We start from the raw sequence: 26,555 nt of genomic DNA on the forward strand, positions 1-26,555 counted from the left end.
AAATAAAATGTGAATTTCCAAAGAAGAGAAAGAAAAGCTTTCCAAAGAGAGAACCAAATGAAGTATCTTACCTTTCAAAATAAGCTTCTTCTTTTATCATCCAGCTTAGCCACACCACCATTAGCTGCTCCTGTTCCGGTGTACTATATAAAACATTCCAGAATGTCATTAGTTTAAATCAAATATCCTACCCTGTAAATAAAAAGCATTTTTGGTAGAAATTATTTTTCCTTCCCTGTTTTGAAATATCAAGTCAAATAACTGCTTGCCAAATTAATTGTCATTGGAACATGAAGTAGTTCTAAAGAGTAAGAATAAAGGACTTTTGCTTTCTTCAAGAATCTGAACAGTCAGACCTTCTCAAAGTTACAAAGTAGTTATTGCTTTCACAAATTGGAGAGAGTAAACTTTCCTATATTTCTGGGGAAAGTAAAGGCTTTTTGGGATTAAAATGCTAGAACTATAATAACAGATGATACTTCACCCAGAAAAAAAAAATCTAGTCATAAAGCTTAAGCATCAAAAAGTCACAGACTGAATACTACAGTAAAAAGTTAGTCCATCTTTCACCTGAACAAAATGAGATTTAATTTATAGAAACCTTTTGAGTAAAACTCAAAATTAAAGAGAAATAAATGATCATGATTCATGTTTTTTAAAAAACTATGTTCTTATCAAATATGAGAATGGTCGCAAAACACACCATTGACAACGAATTTTTTAAAGGGATTTCTAGATTTTAATTGATCAATACAAGACAACTTTGACCTGTCAAAATAATTTTCATTGATTTCTTTCTACCTCATTACAGTGAAAATAGGTAAAACAAAAAGCAAATGAAAAATGTGCTTCTCATGCTACCTCAAACTATGAAAATTTAAAAGGGCATTCTCAACCGTATCTAAAGCATTCTACTAATAAAATAACAGTGTTATATGGCAGAAAAACAGCCTTTAGAGACTGCCAGACCTGAGTAGGAAGCCAATCTCTGAAATTACTGGTAGTATGATCCTGAACAAGAAATTTAATTAATCTTTCTGAATTTTAGTTCTCCTACCTATAAATAGGTATAAAGATACCTATTTATAGAACTAATGAAGATTAGCGAGAATGTATAGAAAGTACTGCAGGTAAAGAGAAGTGAAAGCACCTCATTTTATTTTATTTTTTTTTTTTTAATGATTTTTTTTTTTTTTTTTTTTTTTTAAGATTTATTTATTTTATTTAATTTCCCCCCCTCCCCTGGTTGTCTGTTCTTGGTGTCTGTTTGCTGCATCTTGTTTCTTTGTCCACTTCTGTTGTCATCAGCGGCACCCGCTTCTGTTGTCGTCAGCGGCACGGGAAGTGTGGGCGGCGCCATTCCTGGGCAGGCTGCTCTTTCTTTTCACGCTGGGCGGCTCTCCTCACGGGCGCACTCCTTGCGCGTGGGGCTCCCCCACGCCGGGGACACCCTTGCGTGGCACGGCACTCCTTGCGCGCATCAGCACTGCGCATGGCCAGCTCCACACGGGTCAAGGAGGCCCGGGGTTTGAACCGCGGACCTCCCATATGGTAGACGGACGCCCTAACCACTGGGCCAAAGTCCGTTTCCCAGCACCTCATTTTATATACCTAATTTCATATCCTCCTGAAATCCCACTAAAATTACATTAAAGGGATTTTTCTTAAAAGACATATGTGCATAAGGATGATAAGAATAACAACAAAAACTTATGGAAACTAGATAAGAATAATAAGAATTCTGGAAAAAAATTCTGAATGATTGGTAACTGACCTAGCAGACCTGAGAAAGCAAAATACTAAACTGGCAGGAAGGAAAATCAATCCACTTCAAACCACAGAATCCCCAAAGGGCTCAGGAATTGGTAGCTCCAGGCAGTTACAGGAGAGAGATAGAGACTAAAATTGAAAGGTTAATGGTCTGTTTAAGTAGTTGACCTCCAAATCACCTCCTCTATTCTATACAACTCTGAATACACCAGCCCCAGGAGAGAGAAGACTGGAGAGTTATTCTGTGGAGATGGTAAAACTGACTGTTCCCGCATTGAGGAACTACCAAGTTAACTGGAGCACTCTCTGAAGTTGGAAAACTTAAGTGAATGATTATACTATTGTGATCTCGCTCTTTAACTGGCCTTCACTCCCCAGGCAAAAGAACAGTCTTCCCCAGGAATGTGATCAGCCCCAAGGTCTCTCAAAGACCTACCTATGCATTTAGAACTTCTACTCTACTTTTCAGTTTCCTACTTAAATATGGACTATCGAGAACTATCAAATACTTCTGGAAAACAAATAACTTAAAAAACAGAAACCAAAAAACAGAAAAAAAGTAATGCAGAGGATAGAAAAGCACCAATAAAATACCTTCAAAATCATTATGATTAATAGAGAAATCAGATAATACCACTATGAAAACAATGGATATAAGAAGAAAACATTAAGAAAATAAAGAAGAAACATTAACAAACTAAAAAAAGAGCTCTTAGAAACTGAAAACTGAATAGAATTAGAAGATATAGTTTGAGGACAAATTCTAAAATGTATAATGAACAGTTTCCTTTTGGAGTGATGAAAATATTCTAAAATTAGATTGTAGGGATAGTCATATTACTCTGTAAATATACTAAAAACCACTGAATTGTATACTCTGTATACTTCACATGGGTAAATTTTATGGTATATAAATTATATCTCAATAAAGCTGTTTTTGTGAGTGCAAACAATGAGGGGGGAGGAGAAATAAATCTTTTTTTAAAAAAAAAACTGGTTTTTAAAAAGTAGAACAAAACAAAGATAAGGAAATTAGGAATGGATAAGAAAGATGATCCATTTCAGGAAGTCTATTATACAAATAAAAGGAGGTTTTAGACAGAGAGAAAAAAAATTCCAAGGGGAAAAGATTACCAATGAAATAATTCAAGAAAATTCCTTAGAACAAAGGATATGTGTTTCTAGGTTGAACGGCCTTACTGAGTATCTAAGACAATAGATGAAAACAGACTCACAACCAAGACATATCAACCAGAAATTTCAAAACTATATAAATTTCCAGATTAAGAAAGAAGAGGCCACACAAAGGATCAGGAATCAGAATGATGGACTTCTTAACAACAATGGAGGTTAGATGACAATGGAGCAACACCTTCAAATTTCTCATAAGAAATTATTTCCATGGGAAACGGACTTTGGCCCAGTGGTTAGGGCGTCCGTCTACCATATGGGAGGTCGGCGGTTCAAACCCCGGCCTCCTTGACCCGTGTGGAGCTGGCCATGCGCAGTGCTGATGCGCGCAAGGAGTGCCTTGCCACGCAAGGGTGTCCCCCGCGTGGGGGAGCCCCACGCGCAAGGAGTGCGCCCGAGAGGAGAGCCGCCCAGTGTGAAAAGAAAGAGCAGCCTGCCCAGGAATGGCGCCGCCCACACTTCCCGTGCGGCTGACGACAACAGAAGCGGACAAAGAAACAAGACGCAGCAAACAGACACCAAGAACAGACAAACGGGGGGGGAGGAATTAAATAAATAAATAAATCTTTAAAAAAAAAAAAAAGAAATTATTTCCAGTCTAGAATGCTATATTCGAAATTATCAATCAAGCATCAGAGTAAAATAAAGACATTTTCAAAAATATTCAATCTCAAAAGAATTTACCTCCCACCTACTTTTTTCCAAACAAAATGAGGGAGTAAATGAAAAAAGATGAAGACATGAGATACAGGAAACAGGAGATCCAATAAAGGAAAGATGAAGCAAGCTGCCAAAATGATGAAATGCAATTCTAGGATGAAGCGGTATACCAGGTGTAGCATATAACCAGTACAGATTGGAGCTGATCAAAAGGTTGGGGGCCAAGGAGATGGGAAGGGAATGATGTCCCAGGAGAGATTTCTTGAAGATGAAGATGAAACTGATAGATATCTAATGAGCCTGAACATTTTTAGAGGATTTTTAGTTTGGCAAGGTTTAAGGTCACATTATAATGCTAAGTACATAGGCCATCAAGCAAACTTTCTTAAAACCACAACAGGATAATGATTAATACAAAAAAAAAAACAAGTTTTGCAGGAGAGGAAAAGTAATCATATACTACATGACCAAGTATTTACATAATCACAATAATATAGGCAACTATATATTTATCTCACCAAAATTATAACTCTACTGGGATGGGAGTATGGGAGGATATGAAGAATATATAGATATGTTGAGGACAGAGATTAGAAATAGAACTAATTCCTCCTCTTCCATAGCAGGAAATCAACAAATAACACCTAAAATTGAACTCAAGATGTAGCAATACAAACATGCTATTTAAAGTTATAGTAGTAAAAACTAAAAGAACTGAAAGAGGTTACCTCTAGGGCAGGAAAAATAGGGAGGAGTGGCGTGAGAACTGCTACTTGTCTTCACAAATCTTGAAAAACTATTTTGACTCCTTTAAATAATGTGCACATGAAACTTTTATAAAGATAAGTAGAATGACCGGCATATAGTAGGTGCTACTGACAGCCTTTTATTAAAAAGAGACTACCGGGAAATGGATGTAGCTCTAGCAATTGGGCTCCCATCTACCAAACAGGAGGTCCAGGGTTCAATACCCAGGGTCTCCTGGTGAAGGCAAGCTGGCCCTTGTGGTGAGCCCACATGGAGAGCTGGCACAGCAAGATGATGCAACAAAAAGAGACACGGAGGAGAGATAATAAGAGACGCAGCAGACCAGGGAGCTGAGGTGGCACAAGAGAATGATCACCTGTCTCCCACTCCAGAAGGTCCTAAGATTGGTTTCTGGAGCCACCTAATGAGAATACAAGCAGATACAGAAGTACATACAGAGAATGGACACAGAGAGCAGACAATGGAAGAAGCAGGGAGCAATAAATAAATAAAAATCTTTAAAAAAAAAGAGAGACTACAACTTGCCATATCTAGGCCAGTTTTTGTAGTAACCTCCTAACCTAATGCTTTACATGCATTTTAACAAATAAATTAAAACAGAGCAGCTTATATAATAAGGTACCTGACAAGCGTAGAAAAGGCCAGTAACATACAAAAGGAAAGTGAAACAAAGCGAACCCCAGCTGGTGTAGCAGGAGGACGGCTTGTCATCAACTGCAGTAATTGTTCAGCTTCTTCCTCAGTTGGTCTAAAAAGGAATACATTATTAGACTTTACTTAGGTAGAGGAGGCAGGAAGAAAAAGTGAACTTTTCAAAAGTTTAACCTTTCAGATACAAATTTTTAACTTTATAATGATACCTTACTATTTACGCATCTTGTCAAAAGTAAAACTGTTGAAATTTTACAATCACAGCATTTTCCCTTAGACACAAATACAGGCAGTCCTCACTTTCCACAGTAGTTGTGGGACCGAAAAATGACCATGGAGGCTGAAACTATTCAATGTGATCTCAATATCAATAGAAAAAATTACAACTGTTCCATGACCTCTAAAAATTTTTGTCAAAACATTAAAAACTGTCAGTTATAATGTATAAAAAAATGAAAAAAATAGTAAAATTAATATTTATTTAGTACACTGTAATGGAAAACATTAGAAACATTGACAATTACAGTGTTTTATTTGTGAAAAACTTATAAAGAGCAGTTTGAAAGGCTCTTGCCACCACTTTGTCATATTACTCAAGATACAGAGTGAGAATCTTTTCTATGCCTTAGTGAACTGTCAGACTTCCTTCTAAGTTTGGAGCAGTTTCTAACATTTTATCCTTTGCATTTTCCATCAGGAAGTATCTCTGAGAGCTCCTTTAATGTAGAGTTTTACCATCATCACTTCCCGAGACATCTTCATCCTTATTGTCCTCATCATGTCCCTTCCAAGTTTGCCTTCATTGTCTCTGGCTATATATCTAGAGCCACTCAAATGGCAGTCCTGTCAACACTTCTAGTCAGCTATTTCTTCTACTTATGTTTGGTTCAAATGCCATTGCCAATGTTATTGCTTTTGTTTCTTTACTATACTTTCATTTATTGGCCAATTCCCTCTTTCAATTACTCATATTTTTGTAAAATATCACATAGCTTTATCACTGGGAGACAAGAAGGCACCACAACTACATGCTTTGCTGACTGTGTGTGAAATGAATAACATGTGCAGTGACCAACCACAGACAAATTTTTACTGAAGTGACATGATTGGTCACTGATCATGAATTGCATCTGTTAATTTTATAGTGAACTGTAGCCTGAAGAGCTCACAGTGAAGTCTGCACTTTATGCAGTTACTCAGCTAATATACCACAGCAACTGAAATCTGAACTGTACTGTTGGGAGGACTGGTATTATTTAACTAAACTGTGGTCACTGAAATTCATGTAATCATAACTGTGAAAAGTAAGGACTGTATGTATTACAGCTGAGGACACTATTCAAAAGGATGTAGTACAGTTATTAAATAAGAAAACTTTGTTTAATAAATCACATCATATCAATTTTAAATACTTTATCATCTCAGTTGTACAAGGAAACATAGAAGAGTTTTACTTCAAATAGTCACATTGGCCAGGTAAAGCCTCACAGAATGTTCATTATAATCTTGTCAAACTGTGGTAACAAGAAATGGCTGAAATGCTTCGGCCCCTCTAATATTTCCATAATTCTACTTAAATCAGCCTAAAATAAATGGATATGCTCCAGCTAGGAATGCTTTGCCTTAGGACTTCATTCTTGATATAGGCCAGCCTATACCTGAGCTCAGTAAAAAACTCAAAATCTCTGAATAAAAGGCCTTGGCTCACTTTCTTGGGAGTAGAAACAAGAAAGTAAAATGATAAATAGGTAAAATATTAAACTATTGAATACTTGAGTCCAGCGATCCCCATCAAAGCACAGTACAGACGTAAGAGTGCACTGGCTTTCACAACATGCTCTTCTTTCAGCCCCGAATACACAGACACATTGGGCTCCAACTCCACATCAGCTTCTTCCACAATGCGGGTACTTCTTACTGTGGGTAGAATGTCCATCAATTCCAGAAGAAGCTGCCTTCTCATTTGCCAAAGGACAGAACTGCTGGTCTCTCTTTTTCTCTATAATAAGGACAACAAAAGGAAGAAAGCATGGCATACATACTAAATTAAAAGGAAGTTCAAACAAAGCTCCCCAGTTAAAACATTTGATATTGACCCATGTGGGGAGGCTGTCCTTACTGCAAAATCACTTTTAACCAATCAAATAATCTCAAAATCCAACTTCACTAATTCATTTGAAGATTACTCTTGTCACCCTAATTTGGATTAGTTGAAAAGACTGTATTAATGACAACCTGAGTTCTAAAATATTTTTTAAATAGGACTTTCAAGTACATAATGACTAAGACAGTGATACATAGTATAGGAGAAAGTACTCAGATTTTGGAGACAAAAGATTTGGGGTTTAAACCTCAGCTCTGCTATTAATTGATTATGTACTTTTAGGTACATTATTTAACCTCTCTGAACTCCAGTTTCCTGATGACAAGGAAATGGATATTTTATATTTAACTCATAGAACTGTTGTAATTAAGAGTTTACAAGTCTATCGCCCCCATGGGTTCCACAAGCAAGTATAATATCTTAATCATCTCTTTCTCTGCAAGGCCTAACATTGTGCCTGACAAATAGCAAGCACCCCATGTCTGGTAAATATATGAATGAATGAACAAAGATAACACATATAAAAGCAGTTCTAAACTGTAAAGGGTTTTGCAAATGTTTATTATTATTAGTGTTTTCAAGTAAAATATGGCAAACTTGCTTTAGTAATAACGCTGAGTTTAAAGAACAAAAATTTACTGCATACAAATGACAATTACAAACAAATAAGCATTTCAACTGCTTGTACAGTTCCTGACATATTGAAGGAATATGCTTTTTAAAAAGCAAAATTTAAAATAAGTTTTTATTGAACTAGAAATAGAGCGTTCTTAAATACAGAAATGCATGGTGATTCATTAGCATAAAAAGTAGACTAGAGGATCTAAACTGGAAACATAAGATGGGCTAGCTGAGTGAACCTCAACAGATTAAAAATCAATGTTCACATAGCTTCCCTGGAAAGTTAAGACATTTACCTTCTCCCATTCTCTAAGTATGGTTGAGCCAATTTCTGATTAAATCAATATTCAGTGTTTATATTATTGTAGCTATATAACCATTGGTCACTGTTAAACTTACTATAAATATATTTTCTTCATTTAAAAAAATTAGTGTTCATTCACAGTTACTATGAAATGTTTTTTGAAAAACATTTTCAAGTTAAAACTTGTTGACAAGTTAAAAACTGTTGACAAATAAACACAAAAGTTACAGAATACAGTAACAACTTATTTTAATGATCTAATGTAGTAGTTCTCATATATGGGAACCTCAGGGGTTCCCAAGACTATTTCAGGGGCTCTGGAAATTCAAAAACATTACCTTATAAATATTAAGATATTATTTGCCTTTCTTATTCTCATTTTCTCATGAGTGTACAGTGCAGTTTTCCAAAAGCTTATAGTAAGCCAATGAAGGAAATTTACAAAAATGTAAAATGACACCACTCATCTCCATTAACATTTTTTGTTTTGGAAAATGCAGTTTCTCCATACACAAAAAAATACACTATGTTCCCATTTAATGGGGCTATTGTTGCTTTAAAATGAATTAAATATGTATTTCAAAAATGCCCATTTTAATTTCCAATAATGTAAATATCAATAGATAAAAGTCACATACAAAAGCTCTTTGGTATCCTTCATGATTTTGAAAAGTGCAAAGGGATCCTGAGACCAAGAGATTTGATAACAACTGGTCTAATGATACTATCCTAAAATTGTTTCTTAGTTTTTCAGTAACTGACAATACCTCCTGATCCTTAGCCTATAAAGAGATTTATCCCTCACCTGTTGTCCATTTCGGATAAAAGTTCCAAACCAAGTCCGGACTTTTGCATTTGTTCCAAGAAGCAAACCACTAACAAAACAAACCAAATCACTCACTCCATCTTCACATGTTTCATTTTTAGTATGATCTAATGTCAAAGCCACTCCAAGGCCTGGTAAGTGACATTCTTCCACCTAACACAGCAAAGAAAAAAACTGAACTCAATTGTCATTAAGAAAAAGTGCCACAATGTATTATAAAGAAAAGATATTTCACAAAACTTAAAAACTCAAAGAAGAAAGTAACATAATCCAGTATATCAGTGTAATTCCCAAGCCCTACAAAATTCTCACGCCAACTTGAGGAAAGTTCTTGATCATAATATAAAATCCTTTCTCTCATTAAAAACAACAGGAGCTCTTACCACCATGCCTCGGACCTTGAGGGCCTGAGAAGGATTCATTTTACATAAGAAGCGCAGGGCATCTGTCCTACGCCTTCCTCCAAGACTTTCCTCATCTTGTCGTTCTCCGTTCTTGATCAGGCCCCTACAAACTGAATATTTAAGAACCTCTATTACTTTAAACTGAAATAAGAATTAGAAACAATTTCATCAGATTTGAGGGTCATTAATTTACACAGATTAGGCATTACAAGAAAAGATCAGGGAACTTTAAAACATAGCAACAGAAATTGGTCAAAATGAAGCAAAGGTTGAAAAGAGACTCAAAAAATGAACAATGACCTGTGGGACAACATCAAGTAGTAAAATACAAATAGAGTCTTAGAAATTTGGAGGAAGGATCAGAAAAAAATATTTAAAGAAATAAAAAGGGAAACGGATGTGGCTCAACCAATTGGGCTCCTGTCTAACACATGGAGGTCCAGGGTTTGAGCCCAGGGCCTCCTGGTGAGGGCAAGCTGGCCCACACAGCAAGCTGACCCAAGGAGAGTGCCAGCCCATGCTGGAATGCTGCCCCACACAAGAGTGCCCCCCTGCATGGAAATGCCACCCAACGTGGGAAAGCCACCCCATGCAGGAGTACCAACCTACACTGAAAGCTGGCACAGCAAGATAACGCAACAAGAGACACAGAGAAAAGAAAATAAGAAAACGCAGCAGACCAGGGAGCTGAGGTGGTGCAAGAGAGTAATTGCCTCTCTCCCACTCCGGAAGGTTCCAGGATCGGTTCCTGGAGTCACCTAATGAGAATACAAGCAGACACAGAAGAAAACACAGTGAATGTACACAGAGAACAGACAATGGGGGGGAAAGGGTAAGAAATAAACAAAATAAATCTTTTTTAAAAAAAGAAATAAAAGGTGAGATTTTTCCAAACCTGATTAAACTATAAACTGAGATGCTTAATGACCCAATCAGGATAAACACAAAGACACTCATACTGAGACAAATCAAAATTAAATTTCTCATGAAGAAAAAATTTTAAAGGTAGCCAGAAGAAAATATAAATACTACCTACAGAAAAGCAGAGATGAAAATGACCAAAATCAATAGAATGACATCTTTAAACAGCTAAAAGAAAACATTAACCTAATATTTTGGAAAAAAACGTTCCAAAATGAAAGCAAAAATGAAGGTTTTTGTTAAGACAAACAAATGCAGGGAAGATCTATTTCCAGCAAGCCTGCACCATAGACATGTAAAGGAAGTTCTTCAAACTAAAGAGAAATTATACCAGACGGAAATGTGGATCTAAACATGAATACAGAACACCAAAAATGGTAAATAGGTGGAAAAATAAAAAGAATTTTCCCTCATCTTTTAACTATTTAAAATATAATTGACAAGAACAGACATCTGCACACTAATGTTCACAGTGGTATTATTCACAATTGCCAAAAGCTGGAAACAACCCAGGTGTCCATCAACCAATGAATGGATAAATAAACTATGGAGCAGTCACACAATGGAAAATTATGCAGCTGTAAAAAGAAATGATGTCATAAAGCATATGACAACATGGATGAACTGGAGGACATTATGTTGATCAAAGCAAAACAGACAAGAAAGGATAAATATTATATGACTGCATTACTATGAACCAAATATATTGTGTAACATACTGCATGATTCAAACAAAAAAATTATATGTAGCCAGTACATTTAATTGAGAAATGTATGTTTTTATTCAAAATATATATATAGGGAAACGGACTTTGGCCCAGAGGTTAGGGCGTCTGTCTACCACATGGGAGGTCCGCGGTTCAAACCCCGGGCCTCCTTGACCCGTGTGGAGCTGGCCCGTGCGCAGTGCTGATGCGCGCAAGGAGTGCCGTGCCACACAGGGGTGTCCCCCGCGTAGGAGAGCCCCACGCACAAGGAGTGCACCCATAAGGAGAGCCGCCCAGCGCGTAGGAGGGAGCAACCTGCTGAGGAATGGCGCCGCCCACACTTCCCGTGCCGCTGACGACAACAGAAGCGGACAAAGAAACTAGACGCAGCAAAAAGACACAGAAAACAGACAACCAGGGGAGGGGAGGGGAATTAAATAAATAAAAAAAAATAAATCTTTAAAAAAAAATATATATATATATATATATATAATTAACAGTTTAAAGCAAAAATAATGATGTAGCTCTAGGATTATTAAACATGTAGAAATAAAAACAAAAACAGAAAAAAGTAAAGGAGGGGAAAAAGAAATGCATTACATTATAAGTGAAGAGGTATAAAATCATTTAAAGGCAGACTGCAATAAGTTAAAGATGCATACTATAAACTTTAGAACGACCCCTAAAAGATAAAGCACACACAAGGGATCCTCAATAAAATTAAGTGCCAGAGAAGTGGATGTGACTCAAGTTGAGCTTCTGCTTCCCACCACAGAGGTCCCAGGTTCAATCCCCATACCTCCGTTCAAAAAAAACAAAAAAACAAAAAAACACTAACCGCCAATTTCTAATCAGAAACCATGGAGGCGAGAAGGCAGTGGTATAATATATTTAAGGTACTGAAAGAGAAAAACTGCCAGGAAAAATTCTTTATCCAGCAAAACTGTCCTTTGAAAATGAGGGAGAGTTTAAAATATTCAAATAAACAGAAATCGAGAGAGTTCATCAACAAAAGACCTGCCCTACAAGAATTAATAGAGGGAATTCTGCAGTTTGAAAGGAAAAGACAGAAGAGAGTGGATTGGAATGGTATGAAAAATGAAGATTAACAGTGAAGGGTAATTAAAAGGATAAATGCAAAACTTAGTCATACTGTATTCTCAATATACAACTCTACTCTTTAATTCCTTTAAGGGTACAAATACAATTGAACAATAAAAAGGCATATTTCCTGGTAATAGATGTGTAAAATATAAAGTGGTAAAGTAGGACAAAAACAACATAAAGAAGGGAAACAGAGGGATGTGGAAGCAGAGAACATTTATGTCTCTGAAGCTAAGGTGGTATCTTTTCAAATTAGTAGGTTATAGATGTAGGTTGTATAATATAAACCCAAGGACAACCATAAAGGAAGTACTTAAAAAATATGCACAAACAGAAAGGAATCAGTCAGATACATCACAAAAGAGCAACTATACAGAAAAAGAAGCTGCAATAAAGGAAAACAGAAACAGTGGCTGAAATAAGCACTGCTTTATAGCAATAACACTGAATGTGAATGGATTAAACTTCCCAATCAAAAGGCACAGATTGGCAGAATGGATTAAAAAACCCTGATCACCCAACTGTATATTGTTTACAAGAAACTCACCTTAGACTCAAAGACACAAATAGGTTGAAAGTAATAGGATGGAAAAAGATATTCCATACAAACAGTACCCAACAGAACTGGGATTGCTATACTAATACTGGAAAAAAGGGACAAAGAAGGGCAATATAGGGAAACGGACTTTGGCCCAGTGGTTAGGGCGTCCGTCTACCACATGGGAGGCCCGCGGTTCAAACCCCGGGCCTCCTTGACCCGTGTGGAGCTGGCCATGCGCAGGGCTGATGCGCGCAAGGAGTGCCGTGCTACGCAAGGGTGCCCCCCGCGTGGGGCCCACGCGCAAGGAGTGCGCCCGTGAGGAAAGCTGCCCAGCGTGAAAAGAAAGAGCAGCCTGCCCAGGAATGGCGCCGCCCACACTTCCCGTGCCGCTAACGACAACAGAAGCGGACAAAGAAACAAGACGCAGCAAATAGACACCAAGAACAGACAACCAGGGGAGGGGGGGGAATTAAATAAATAAATAAATCTTTAAAAAAAAAAAAAGAAGGGCAATATATATTCATAAAAGGGGCAGTCCACCAAGAAGAAATATCATAAATATTTATGCACCTAACCATAGTGCCCCCAAATAAATGAGGCAAAGAGCCAACCTGAAGGAAGAAATATAGACACCTCTACAATAATAGTTGGAGACTTCAATATACCACTCTCATCGATAGAACATCTAGACAGAAGATCAATAAGGAATCAGAGAACTTGAATAATATGATAAATGAACTAGACCTAATAGACATATACAGAATAATGAAACCCCGAAACTGCAGGATATACATTAATCTCAAAGGTACATGGATCACTCTCCAGGATACAAGACATGCTGGGTCACAAAACAAGTCTCAATGTATTTAAAAGGATTGAAATTGTACAAAGGGTCTTCTTTGAATATAATAGAATGAAGCTGGACATCAATAATAGTCAGAAAACTGGCAAATTCACAAATATATGAAACACTATTAAACAATCAGTGGACCAAAGAAGAGACTGCAAGGGAACTCAGTAAATATTTTGAAATATGAAAATGAGAACACAATGTATCAAAACTTATGGGATGCAGGGAAAACAGTGTGGAAAGGGAAATTTATAGCCCAAAATGTTTACATTAAGAAAAGAAGAAAGCTAAAATCAAAGACCTAAATGCACACCAGGAAGAACTAAAAAAAGAACAGGAAACAAATTCCAAAGCAAGCAGAAGGAAAGAAAAAACAAAGATTGCAGTAGAAGTAAATAAAATTTAGAATAAAAAACAATAGAGAATTAACTAAACTAAAAGTTGGTTCTTTGAAAAGATGAATAAAATTGAGAAACACTTAGCTAGACTGACAAAAAAAGAAAGAAGACAAATAAAAGCAGAAATGAGTGGGGATCATTACTACTGACCCCACAGAAATAATAAGGATCATAAGAGAATACTGAATAAAACTATACGTCAACAAGTACAAACTGGAAGAAATGGACAAACTCCTAGAAACACATGAACAACCTCTGCTGACTCTAGAAGAAACAGGGGACCTCAACAGACCAATTACAAATAAAGATTTTGAGTAAGTCATCAAAACCCACCCAACAAAGAAAATCCCAGCACCAGATGGTTGCACAGGTGAATTCTACCGATCATTCCAAGAAGAATTAACTCTTCTCAAACTCTTCCAAAAAACTGAACAGGAGGGAACACCACCTAACTCAATCTATAAGGCCAACATTATCCTAAAATCAAAGCCAGATAAAGACTTTACAAGAAAAGAAAATTACAGATAAATTTCTCTTATGAATATAGATGCAAAAAACCTCAACAAACCTCAACAAAATACTCTGAATCCAACAGCACATTAAAAGAATTACACACCGTGATCAAGTAGATTTTATCCTAGGTGTGCAAGGGTGGTTAAATATGAGAAAATCATGTTAATGTAATATACCATGTTAACAAAACAAAGCGGAAAAATATGTGATCATCTCAATTGGCACAGAAAAGGTCTTTGACAAAATCCAGCATTCTTTCTTGATAAAAAACACTTCAAAAAACAGAAATAGAAGGAAAGTTCCTCAACATGATAAAAGGCATATAAAAAACCCCACAGCTAATGTGACAGTCATTGGTGAAAGACTGAAAAACTTTCCCTCTAAGATCTGGAACAAGACAAAGATGCCTACTGTCACCACTATTATTCAACATTGTAGTGGAAGTTCTAGTCAGAGCAGTTAGGCAAGAGAAAGAAATAAAATGCATCCAAACTGGAAAGGAAGAAGAAAACTTTCACTATTTGCAGACAACATGATCCTATATATGGAAGGTCCTGAAAAATCTATAACAAAGCTACTAGAGCTAATAACAAATTTAGCAAAGTGGTGGGGTACAAGATAGCATGTAAAAAGCAGTAGTGTTTCTATATAATACGAATGAGCAATCTGAGGAGGAAAGCAAGATAAAAAATCCTTTTACAATACCAACTTAAAAAAATCAAATATGCAGAAATAAACTTACCCAAGGATGTAAAGGACTTATACATACAAAACTACAAAATATTGCTAAAAGAAATCAAAGAATGCCTAATTAAATGGAAGGACATTCTGTATTCATGGATTAGAAGATTAAATATCGGTAAGATGTCAGTTCCACATAGAGTCAATGCAATCTAAATACAAATTCCAACAGCCTACACTGCAGAAATGGAAAAACCAATTATCAAATTTATTCAGGGGAAGCAGATGTGGCTCAAGTGACAGAGCTAACACCTACCATATGGGAGGACCCGGGTTTGATCCCTGGGCCCTCCTGGTGAAAGAGAAGAAGAGAAAGCGTGCCCGCGTGGCAAGCCAGTGCCCACATGGCGAGCCAGTGCCCACACAAGTGAGTCACATATAGCAAGATGATGATACATCAAAAGAGAGACAAGGGGAGAGTCAAGGTGAAGCACAGCAGAAACCAGAAACTGAGGTGGCTCAGTTGAAGGGAACCTCTCTCCACATCTGAGGTCTTCAGGATTGAATCTGGTGAATCCTAGAGGAAAGAAAATGAGAAGAGAAGACAACACAAACAGCAAAAACAGAAGGGCGGGAGGAGGGGAATGGGGAAAAAATACATAAAATCTTTAAAAAAAAAAATTTATTCAGAAGGGTAAGGGGCCCCATGTAGACAAAATCATCTTGAAAAAGAACAAACTTGGAGGACTCATACATCCTGACTTTAAAGCATATTTATTACAAAGCTCCAGTGGTCAAAACAGCATGGTACTGGCACAAGGAGAGATACACTGACCGATGGAATCAAATCAACAGTTCAGAAATAGACCCTCACATCTATGGCCAATTGATTTTTAACAAGGCTCCCAAGTCTGCTCAACTGGGAAAGCAGAGTCTCTGCAACAAATTGTGCTGGGAGAAGTGGCTATCCACATGCAAAAGAATGAAAGGGGACCCTTATCTCATACCATAACAAAAACTAATTCAAAATACATCAAAGACTGAAATATAAGAACAAGGATTATAAGTCTTGAAGAAAATTTAGGGAAGCATCATCAGGATCATGTGTTAGACAATGGTTTCTTAGGTTTTACACCCAAACCACAAGGAACAAAAGATAAATAAATGGGACCTCCTTAAAATTAAAAACTTTCATATATCAAAGGACGTTGTCATGAAAATGAAAAGACAACCTACTCAACAGGAGAATATATTTGGAAACCATATATCTGATAAGTATTTTATATCCAGACTATATAAAGAAATCCTACAAGTCAACAATAAAAAGACAAACAACCCAATTTACAAATGGGCAATAGAACTAAAGAGACATTTCTCCAAAGAGGAAATAATAATAGCTAAAAAGTACATGAAAAGATGCTCAACATCACCAGTTTTTAGGGAAATAAAAATCAAAACTACGAGATCATTTATACCTACAAGGATGGCTACTATTAAAAAAACAGAGAGAAGCAGATGTGGCTCAAGAAGTTGGGCACCCACCTACCACATGGGAGGTCCCACGTTCGAGTCCTGGTGCCTCCTAAAGAGGCCAAGCAGACACCACACCCACTACAACCACCACAACAAGCTAGATGCTGTACCAGCCGCAACAAGCAGATGCCTGAACAAGCATATGCCACAAGCCAGCAAATGCTACAGCCCACAGGGAACTGACATGGCTCAGGCCAATGAGCACTCACCTCCCATGTGGGAGGTCCTGGGTTTGGTTCCCAGTGTCTCTCTCCTGGAGAGGGCAAGCAAACAACGAGCAGACAGACAAAAGAACCATCTGGAGGAAGAGCAGGAAAACAAAAATAAGTAAATAAATATACATTTTTTAAAAGCAGTTCTATTTATTAAAAAAAACATTAAACTACAAGTGAAGGCTTATTCAGTGTTGGTGGGAATGTAGAATGTTACAGTACTGTGGAAGATAATTTGGCTGTATGATCCAGCAATTCCACTACAAGATATATACTCAAAAGAACTGAATGCAGGGACATGAGAAGACATTTGCACATGGGTGTTCATAGTGGCATTATTCACAATTGCCAAAAGATGGAAACAACCCTAGTGTCCATCAAACAATGAAAGGATAAACAAAACGTGGTATATACATATGATGGGATATTATTCAGCTGTAAGAAGGAGTGAAGTCTTCATGCATGTGACAACATGGATGAACCCTAAGTACCTTATGTTGATTGAAATAAGTCAGACACAAAAGGACATAAATTGTATTATGTCACTAATATGAATTAAATATAATGAGCAAACTCATGAGTTAATATCTAGAATATAGGTCAATGGAAAATAGAATAAGAGTAGAGAATGGGGAGATGCTTAATTTGTGTAGAGCTTGTAACTAACAACATGGATGAATCTTGAGGACATTATGCAGTCTGAAATACACCAGACACAAAATGGACAAATATTATATGATCTCACTGATATGAACTAATTATTATAAGCAAACTCACAGAGTTGGAATCTAGAATACAGGATAGCAGGGAATAGACTGGGGATAGAGAATGGGGAGCTAATTCTTAATTTGTACAGAGTTTCGGGAAGCGGACCTGGCCCAATGGATAGGGCGACCTTCTACCACATGGGAGGTCCGCGGTTCAAACCCTGGGCCTCCCTGACCCGTATGGAGCTGGGCCATGTGCAGTGCTGATGTGCGCAAGGAGTGCCCTGCCACGCAGGGGTGTCCCCTGCATAGGCGAGCCCCATGCACAAGGAGTGCGCCCCCTAAGCAGAGCTGCCCAGCGCAAAAGAAAGTGCAGCCTGCCCAAGAATGGCACCGCACACAGAGACCTGATACAACAAGATGATGCAACAAAAAAGAAACACAGATTCTTGGTGCCGCTAATAAGGACAGAAGCAGTCACAGAAGAACACACAGCAAATGGACACAGAGAAGCAGACAAATGGGGTGGGGGGGAAGGGAAGAGAGATAAATTAAAAAAATAAAATGTAAAAATGTACAGAGTTTCTCTTTAGGTTGAATGTAAAGGTTTGGAAATGGCTGGTGTTGATCATAACAAATTAATGTCAGTTTAATTAACAGCACTGAATTATACAGGCAAATTTGGTTAAAAGGGGAACTTTAGTCATACATGTTACTAGAATAAAAATTAAAAGATAAAACATAGGGCTGTATAGCATAGTATATCCTATTGTACATGATGGACTATAGTTAATAGTACAATTATAAGAATGTTCTTTAATGAATTATAAAAAATGTATGACACTAATTAGAGGTGTTAATAATAGCATGGCTTATAACGAAAAAGTACTCCTAATGTAAACTATGGACTACAGTTAATAGCACAATTTTAATATTCTTTCATCAATTGTAACAAAGATACCACACTAATGCAAAATATCAATCACAGGGATATATGAGAATGTTGTATTTTTTGCATGATTTTTCTGTAAACCTATATATTCTCTAACTCAAAAAAATTAATTAAAAAAGGAAATAAAAGTAAAATAAAAAGACTGAAATATATATATAAATAAAACACTAAGCATAAGAAAGTTGACATGGCTGTATTAATATCAGATAAAGTAGACTTCAGAATAAGGAATATTACCAGGGATAAAGAAAGACATTACATTAAAAAAAAAAAAAAAAGAGCTCAATTCATCAAGAAGACATAACCCAATAAAACAGTTTCCAAGCATATGAAGCAAAAACAGATGTGGGAAGCAGACTTGGTCCAATGGATAGGGTGTCCGCCTACCACATGGGAGGTCCGCGGTTCAAACCCCAGGCCTCCTTGACGCGTGTGGAGCTGGCCCATGCGCAGCGCTGATGTGCACAGGGAGTGCCCTGTCACGCAGGGGTGTCCCCTGTGTGGAGGAGCCCCACACACAAGGAGTGTGTCCTGTAGGGAGAGCCGCCCAGCGCGAAAGAGAGTGCAGCCTGCCCAAGAATGGTGCCGCACCCACAGGGAGCTGACACAACAAGATGACGGAACAAAAAGAAACACAGATTCCAGGTGCCACTGATGGGAATGGAAGTGGCCACAGAAGAACACACAGCAAATGGACACAGAGAGCAGACAAACTGGGGTGGGGGGAGAAATTAATAAAATATAAATCTTAAAAAAAAAAAAAAAAACCAAAAAAACAGATAGACCTAAAAGGAGAAACAGAGAAATCCACAATTATATTTGAGGACAACCCTCCTCTCTCAGTATTGACAGAAAAAGTAGACACAAAATCAGCAAGGACACAGTTCACAAAGGGCTTTCACATAGCACATGATATTCAATAAATGTGTTAGAAAAGAGGAATATCATTATCAATATCTCCATTTTACAGATGAGAAGTTAAATATCTTGAAGAAGATCATACACTGAGTGAGTGACAAAGCTAGGAATTTTGATGCTAGATCAGCGATTTTTCCTCCCTGGTTCCCATTTCACAAATTATCTTACTCAATAAACATGGTTGAGTTTTTTTGTTTGTTTGTTTTTATATCACCCATACCCAAACAAACAATCTTCAATTCAATCATTAGTAGTTTGAAATAAAGGTTAAAATTTTTAGTTTATTTTCCTCAATTTCTACCCTATATTTCTCTACAAACTGACAGCAATAAGGCTGAAAAAAAAAAAAGTTTCTTATTAGAAACTTGATTACACATACTTCATTATTCTCTGGCTATTTCACAGATATCTCCTCCCCTTTGCACAGAGATTACATCTTCTATTACTTTAGCACTTTTTATTGTCCTAGTATAGCACAGGTGACTGCCGGAAAAAAAAAATTCTACACACTAACTGCATTAAATTTGAAATCTCAGTACAATTTTGAAACCTATAAATTTGATATGTCTACAGTGGATACTAATAAATCTCCAAAAGATAAATAAATCCTATAAATGTTTCCTCTTCACCCAAAAAAAGTAAGTCCCATACATGCCCATACAAATCTCCTCAATATTCCATTTACCTTCATTAAAACTATCAGGAACATTGGCAACCAAGAGACATAAAAACCAGGCACCATTCCTAACATGTAGCAAGGCTTCAGCTACATCAACTATAGGAAGCAGGGAAGGGAGCTCTATAAGAAAACAAAGTCAATATTCAATATTACTTTCATTGATATTTCATTGTATTGTACATCAAACATCTTTTGACATTTCACAGATATCACCTGAAATCAGTTAAATTAAAGTACTTAGGGTTCATAGCCTAAAATTAATAGACCATGTCCAATAGAATAGCCACTAGCCACATGAGGCTATTTAAATTTAAACTTGAACTAATTAAAATTTAATTTAAAATAGTTCATTTCCTCAGTTACATTAGCCACAATTCAAGTGCTCCATAGGCACCCATGACTAGTGGCTACCGTACTGGATAGCACATACAAAACATTTCCATCACTGCAGAAAGGTCAATTGGAGAACTGGCTTAAAGAGTTATCATGAAAAATCTTCTTTACATTTTTTATGTTCTTTATCTTTGAATTCTGATCATACATGCCTATTAAAAAGATATAAAATATATATATAAAAAGGTGCAGAGAAGGAAATTAAAATCAACTCTAATGCGATGACTCAGAGTTAAAATTTTGAAATATTTTATTTCTATCCCCCCATGTATATTGTTTTTAACTTTAACAAAACTGGGATTATATTCTACTTCTATTTGCCCTTTGCTTTTTCATTTAATATATTGTAAACATTCTCCAAAATCATTTAAATTTCTTCAAATACACCATTTTGATGCCTGTACAATATGCCACGCTATGATATAATTTATTTAATCATTGTCTATTATCAGTCATTTTGATTTAAATATTGAAGATAATTCTTATTAGAGATCCTTAAAATAACACAGTATTATAGTTTAATAATACAGTATCATTTTTGGGGTTTTTTTTTACAGTATCATTTAATAAGAAACTATATCTGAAATATATTTTAGCACTTAGTATAGTACCTGCTTGTAAAATACAAAGTACATCTGCAGCTTCTTCCAAGTAGACGGGACTCTCAAAGAGCTCAGAAGATTTAAAAAAAAATTCTCCATTGGCCTCAGATACCTAAAAAGAAGAAAGAAAAATGAAAAGGAAAAGTGATGAACTATATTAAATACAGCTAATGAGTCAAATTAAATCCCTTACTCCTGTTTTAAATTATTGAGCTCATATCACTAATATACCACAGGAGACTACCCCGTATACAATAAATTTCAATTTAATATATATTACTATTTAGACATGGTAATATCAGTCTCAAGAATTGATTTCTTCTAAATATTTAGAAACATCTGGAATTAAGAGATAAAATAAGCCAAAGAAATTAACTAAGAATGCTACCAACATAAATTGTGGCTCAAAAACAGTCAAAAAACAGTAAACTTAAAGCAATATGACAAACAAAAATTCATGTTCAATTCCAAATGAGCTGTGGAAAAATACAAAATTAAAACTTAGGGCAAAAAAGGCACCTACTATCTTTTCTGAAAATTTCCTATAGTAGTTTAGTCACCGCATTTCCGATATGCTAAAGAATGCCATACTTAAAAAATGGAGAGAAAGGTCACATATTTTATTAGAGCCATCAAGCGAGGTATTAAGAAAAAGACGTGAGGAAAATACTGGTTGAAATCAAAGAGTATCAGTATAGCAACAAACAGTAGAATGAAGTAATTGTTTCTACTTGAAAAAAGTTTTAGAGAGATTTGTTTAACATATCTTAAAAACTTTATCTAAAACTGACTAAAAACCCTTTACCAGTATTTTCTTTGGAAACAGAATTTAGACTTCTTTGTCCACAATATATAAAACTAAACTTTATTTACTACAAATTAACTAACCCCAAATCCTACCAGTAACTAACTTTTGCTTCTGAAACTCTAGAGCCCTTACTATGAAGATTCAATTTAGTTGTTTGGTAGACCCTTAACATTCACAGATTTTTAAATTTCAGCATTTCAATTAACCATAATTCAAAAACCCATTTTTAAAAAAGGTCCATGACATAAAGTAGTCTATAATTTTGCTAAGAAAAGAAGTTGACTATACTTCAATCGTACACAGAAGCAATTCAATCAGCTAGTGAGTGAGGCTAGCCAATTACCCTACATCCAATTCAGTTTTGATACTCTCTTCTCACTGATATATATGAGGTAATGTTCATTCAGGATCTACATGAATCACATACTCTTTCAGAGTCTAAAAGAATCAGCTATTCTTATATATACTTTATGGGGGAAATTAAAAAGGCTCTATCAAATTTGGTAATTTGTACAAGTCTTGGGATATATTTCTTTCTAAATGCCAAGAACTCATTGTCTATGTCCAAAAAAATGGACTTTTTCCATAAATTTTACAGACTCTTTGGTTGTAATAAAGTATTTGTAATAAATAATAGCTTTTCAAAACCCCTATAATAGAGAATACAAAATAGACATAACAGAAAATATATCAGAGAAAGAAAGTCTAAGGCAAGTATTTAAAATCCTTTCAGACTTTGAAAGGAAAACACTCGTTTATCAAATGGAAATATGCATAGAAGAAAAATGTAACCTGCCTGCCTTCTTGCCTCTGTTTTTATCTACCTATGTACAGATATCAAATCATGACATATTTTATATTCTGATTAAAAGAAAAGTCACCTTGTTCATAATTGCCAACAGTTCACTAAGCACAAGACGCAACCGACGAGGTGAATCACTGTGTTCAAACTCTAATGTCAGTCCATGCTGAAGCTGTGAAACCAGGATACTCTCTCCACTGCCTCCTCCAAGTTTATGCCTGATAAAATATAAACACGAAAACAGCAATTTTGAGAAACTGGTATGGAAATAATAGCGTAAAGATTATCTTCTATTGAAATAATCTACAAAAGAATATATGAATTTTAAATGTTCTCTACTACTTCTGAAATACTACTTAATTTGCCTATCTATTTCAGGGATTGTCAACCTTTCTAAAGACTACACAACTGATGGTTAGCATCCACTTCCATTAATAACAGTGGCTCACTATTGGTTAGACAATGGACAGGGAAGGAATAACATCCACCCAGAATCTCTGGGAGTCGATTTAAGCTTAGAAAGCTTTCTAGGTGATTCCAAGAAATCCTTCTAATCTAGGGGAATTTATCCTACCCACTTCCCACTGAGTAATTAACTGGCTTAATCCATAAGGCCCAAATATAAAGTATACATGGCCACCTTCTCAAAAGAACACTTTATTACATGGGATTCAAAAGAGCCTAGAATATTAAATCTAAATAGAAAATATCTAAAAGCTTTCCAAAGTTCAGATTCTCATTCTTCTCTTTTCCAGAGGAGTGCATACAATAAAAACAGTAAAAGCACTAAAAGCACTGAAAAAATTTTTTCACTGCCTATTCTTTGGTAATTTCAAGTAAATCCCAATCCATATATAAATAACACATTACCTAAGCTGCTGTTCTTTGCTGGCATCCTGTTCTAAAGCATGAAAATCAACAGACAACAATGCAACAATGGAATTGACAGCTTCCACTCCAGAAAGAAGGCGAAGGATAAGTTTTTTATCCTGAGCCCAGCTTTGGCTCTGGTCAGCAGGAGCACAAAGTGCCATCCGTACCAAGCAGGGCAGAAGAAGTCTTAACTCTGGGTCACTTAAAGATGCTAGGCGAACAACATCCACTTTCTGCATTGCCTCAAAAGCAAAAGGACTGACAAATTGAAGGCTTGTACACTCAGCCATTATCACTGGTGATCCTAATGGTAAAAAAAAAAGAAAGAAAAGAAAGCAAGGGTATGAATCCCACAGGTATAAACAGCCCTCTTTTTAAAAACCCTGAAAAATACAGTATATCTTCCCAAAGTCCCCATGTTGGCACAGTTCCCAGTACAATTAAAGGCAAGGCTTGTCTCTCTCCCTGTTTCTACTGCCATCTGGAAAATGAGAAGGAAAACAAAGCAGAATATATTAACGTCTCTTCCAACTTTAGGAAATCTTCTGCCCTAAAACATTTTACAAAGAAGGAATATGAAATCCAGAAACATTAAGTAACAGACCCAAGGTAACATTACTAGTTAATGGCAAAATTCAAGGCTGAACAGTCATCTATTATATCCCATTCCTGGACTTTACTATGTAACACTTCACTACCTTATGTTATATGGGTTTATTATTTGGGGGAAAAAAATAAATTCATGCCTTCTGCCCATTTTGTGATGCCCAGCAAAGGGCAAGTAAAGTTCTTTTATATATGGTTCAGAAGATATGTAAATAAAATTAAATTAATGGCCATAGTTAAGAATTCCCTGTTTACCCTAGATCTTAAGTTTCATATGCCTACCCGACATATGTAGAGAACAGGTAGGATTGTCTCACACTCCTTAATGAGTCGGTAGAAGCACTGGCAAATCATTGCACTGGCCAGAAGCAACGCCAGAGTCAATCAAGGATGTGGCAGTCCCAACACTATCCTATGTCCCCCGTATTATTGGGTAAAAACAGCTGTGTAAGTACAATTAACTATGGGAAAGGGAAAGATGAGTCCCACTTGGACACTTCTCCATCTTAGGTAGTCAGAGAAAAGAGGGGGAAAAAGCAGTGAATCAGTAGCCAAAGCCATCCTAAGACCAGCAAACAAGGAGACTCAGGAGTAGCTGAATCGTGAGCAGATAGTTGCTTTGCGCTTACGGAGGAGCTGGCCGTTTAACAGAGGGGCTGGCTGCTGAAACAGAGGCGCCGAGACTCTCAGGCACCTAGGTCTCGCCCGGGCGTGAGTAGAACCAGTCCCTCAGGCGGAGAAAAAGCAGGCCGTCTGCTGACCAGGACCAAGTAAAGCGCTGAGACCTGAGCCGCTGATGCTGCATACCTTGAGAGCTACCCTCCAGCCTCCCAGGACCCCACCTGACCTCCCAATCTAGAGGCTGGACGCGGCATAAATGGAGAGCGCAGACCGAAATTGGGCCTAGGCGATAATGCGAATATCAATACTCTAGCGGCCCGATGCACCTCGAGTCGACCCAGGAACGAAGAACCCAGACGCCGGAACCAACCGGGTCAGTGATGCGTTGAGGGTAGGATATGGACACGACACAGGGCCAGCTCCGGGACTGGAGGGAAAAACGAGAGAGACTGCTTCAACCGGCGCCCAGCACCTTCATTCATCCCCAGCGCCTGGCTCCCGTCGGCCACCGTACTGGACTGAGAGGAAGGTGGCTGCGAGGGAAAACCTAAAGACGTCTCTGCAGCGCGCGTGCGCAATCCCACCCCTTCCTCTTCCCTATTTTCCCTGTCGAACTTGACCCAGAAGATTTAGAATAGTAGTTCCAGTTAACATTTTCTGAGTCTACCAGCTGTGTTTAGATGAATCACTAAATACCTCAGAGCTTCAATTTCGCCATGACAGGGTTCTTAATGTCATTTAAATGAAATAACGTATGTGGAAGAAATATTAAAGTTGTCCTGTTTGACGGGACAATGTTTTCTAATGTTTTCCTTCCATCTCCGCCTATACCCTCCCACCACTGTAGTTGTAGAATTCCAAGATTTGTTAGAGACCTTAAAAAGAAATCTAATCCCGAGCCTTCTGTCGCTCTCGATCTCACACCGTGATAAGCTAAATATCTTCCTTTTAGACTTCTCAATTTAGGGTCTGTAGATCCTTAAAGAATCATGAGTGGGGTTTTAGGAATTCCCTGGAATGGGCAAAACGGTGAGTGCTTGAAACTTCTGGAAAGAGGATCAAAAATTTTCAACAACTTTCAAAAGCAATCTAATCACCCAAAAAAAATTAAGAACCTCTAGTCTTTTTCTTTGTACTTTTTCTTGTTCCTGATTCAGTCCATGTGTGTTTTCAGCAACTTCTATTTACCAGATATTGTGCTATGAATGGTAAAAATATTTTACAGAGATACAGTACTTTATAGTTTCCAAGGCTCTGACAGAGTGAATAATTTCTTTAAAAATAAATTCTGGAGGGAAGTGGCTGTGGCTTAATCAGTTGGGCTCCCGTCTACCATATGGAAGGCCCTGGGTTCTCATCCTGGGGCGTCCTTGTGAAGGCAGTCTCGCCCGCACGCCGCGGAGAGCATCCGGAGTGCCACCGGGCAGTAAACACCAGGGCAAGGTGACACAGCAAGAAAGGGAGACAAGTAAAAACACAGAAGAATGTTGGAGGCAAATGGACACAGAGAGCAAAACAACAAGCAAGCTGCAAAGGGGTGGGGGGGATAAATTTTAAAAAATACATAAGAACACACAGCGAATAGACAGAGCAGACAGCAAGCAAAACCACAAGGGGAGGGTAAATAAATAAAAATAAATTCTGGAGAGTGGGTGTGGCTCAAGCAGTTGAGAGCCAGCCTCCCACATGGGAGGTCCTGATTAGATTCCTGGTGCTTCCCATAGAAAACAAACTAACAAAAGACCAAAAGACGAGCAAAAACAACATGCAAACCGGGGAGTAAGCCAACTCATGGGAGCCGGCGAACTGGTGTGGCTCAGTGATTAAGAACCATC

The 26,555-nt window shown here is 37.1% G+C and overlaps 1 protein-coding gene across 7 annotated transcripts in view; it reads right to left on the reverse strand.

Annotated features, from left to right (window-relative positions):
* The window catches only part of INTS2 (integrator complex subunit 2), a 66,268-nt gene extending 40,960 nt beyond the window's left edge, over positions 1–25,308 (reverse strand). The window contains exons 1-10 of one of the 7 annotated variants that reach the window (XM_071210539.1): positions 25,091–25,308; positions 23,661–23,797; positions 22,700–22,838; positions 21,020–21,122; positions 20,022–20,135; positions 9,279–9,409; positions 8,875–9,048; positions 6,813–7,039; positions 5,012–5,137; positions 72–143 (exon numbers count right to left, since the gene is read on the reverse strand). In XM_071210539.1, coding sequence (XP_071066640.1) covers positions 72–143; positions 5,012–5,137; positions 6,813–7,039; positions 8,875–9,048; positions 9,279–9,409; positions 20,022–20,135; positions 21,020–21,122; positions 22,700–22,708 — 956 coding nt within the window. In that variant the 5' untranslated portion in view covers positions 22,709–22,838; positions 23,661–23,797; positions 25,091–25,308. Of the gene's footprint in view, positions 1–71; positions 144–5,011; positions 5,138–6,812; positions 7,040–8,874; positions 9,049–9,278; positions 9,410–20,021; positions 20,136–21,019; positions 21,123–22,699; positions 22,839–23,490; positions 23,798–24,946 lie in introns of all 7 variants that reach the window. The other 6 variants (XM_004460412.5, XM_071210537.1, XM_023589381.3 and 3 more) reach the window with 6 other exon arrangements.
* Between the last annotated feature and the right edge of the window lie 1,247 nt (positions 25,309–26,555).

This window comes from Dasypus novemcinctus, chromosome 21 (genome assembly GCF_030445035.2).
Source record: "Dasypus novemcinctus isolate mDasNov1 chromosome 21, mDasNov1.1.hap2, whole genome shotgun sequence".
NCBI classification, from domain to species: domain Eukaryota; kingdom Metazoa; phylum Chordata; class Mammalia; order Cingulata; family Dasypodidae; genus Dasypus; species Dasypus novemcinctus.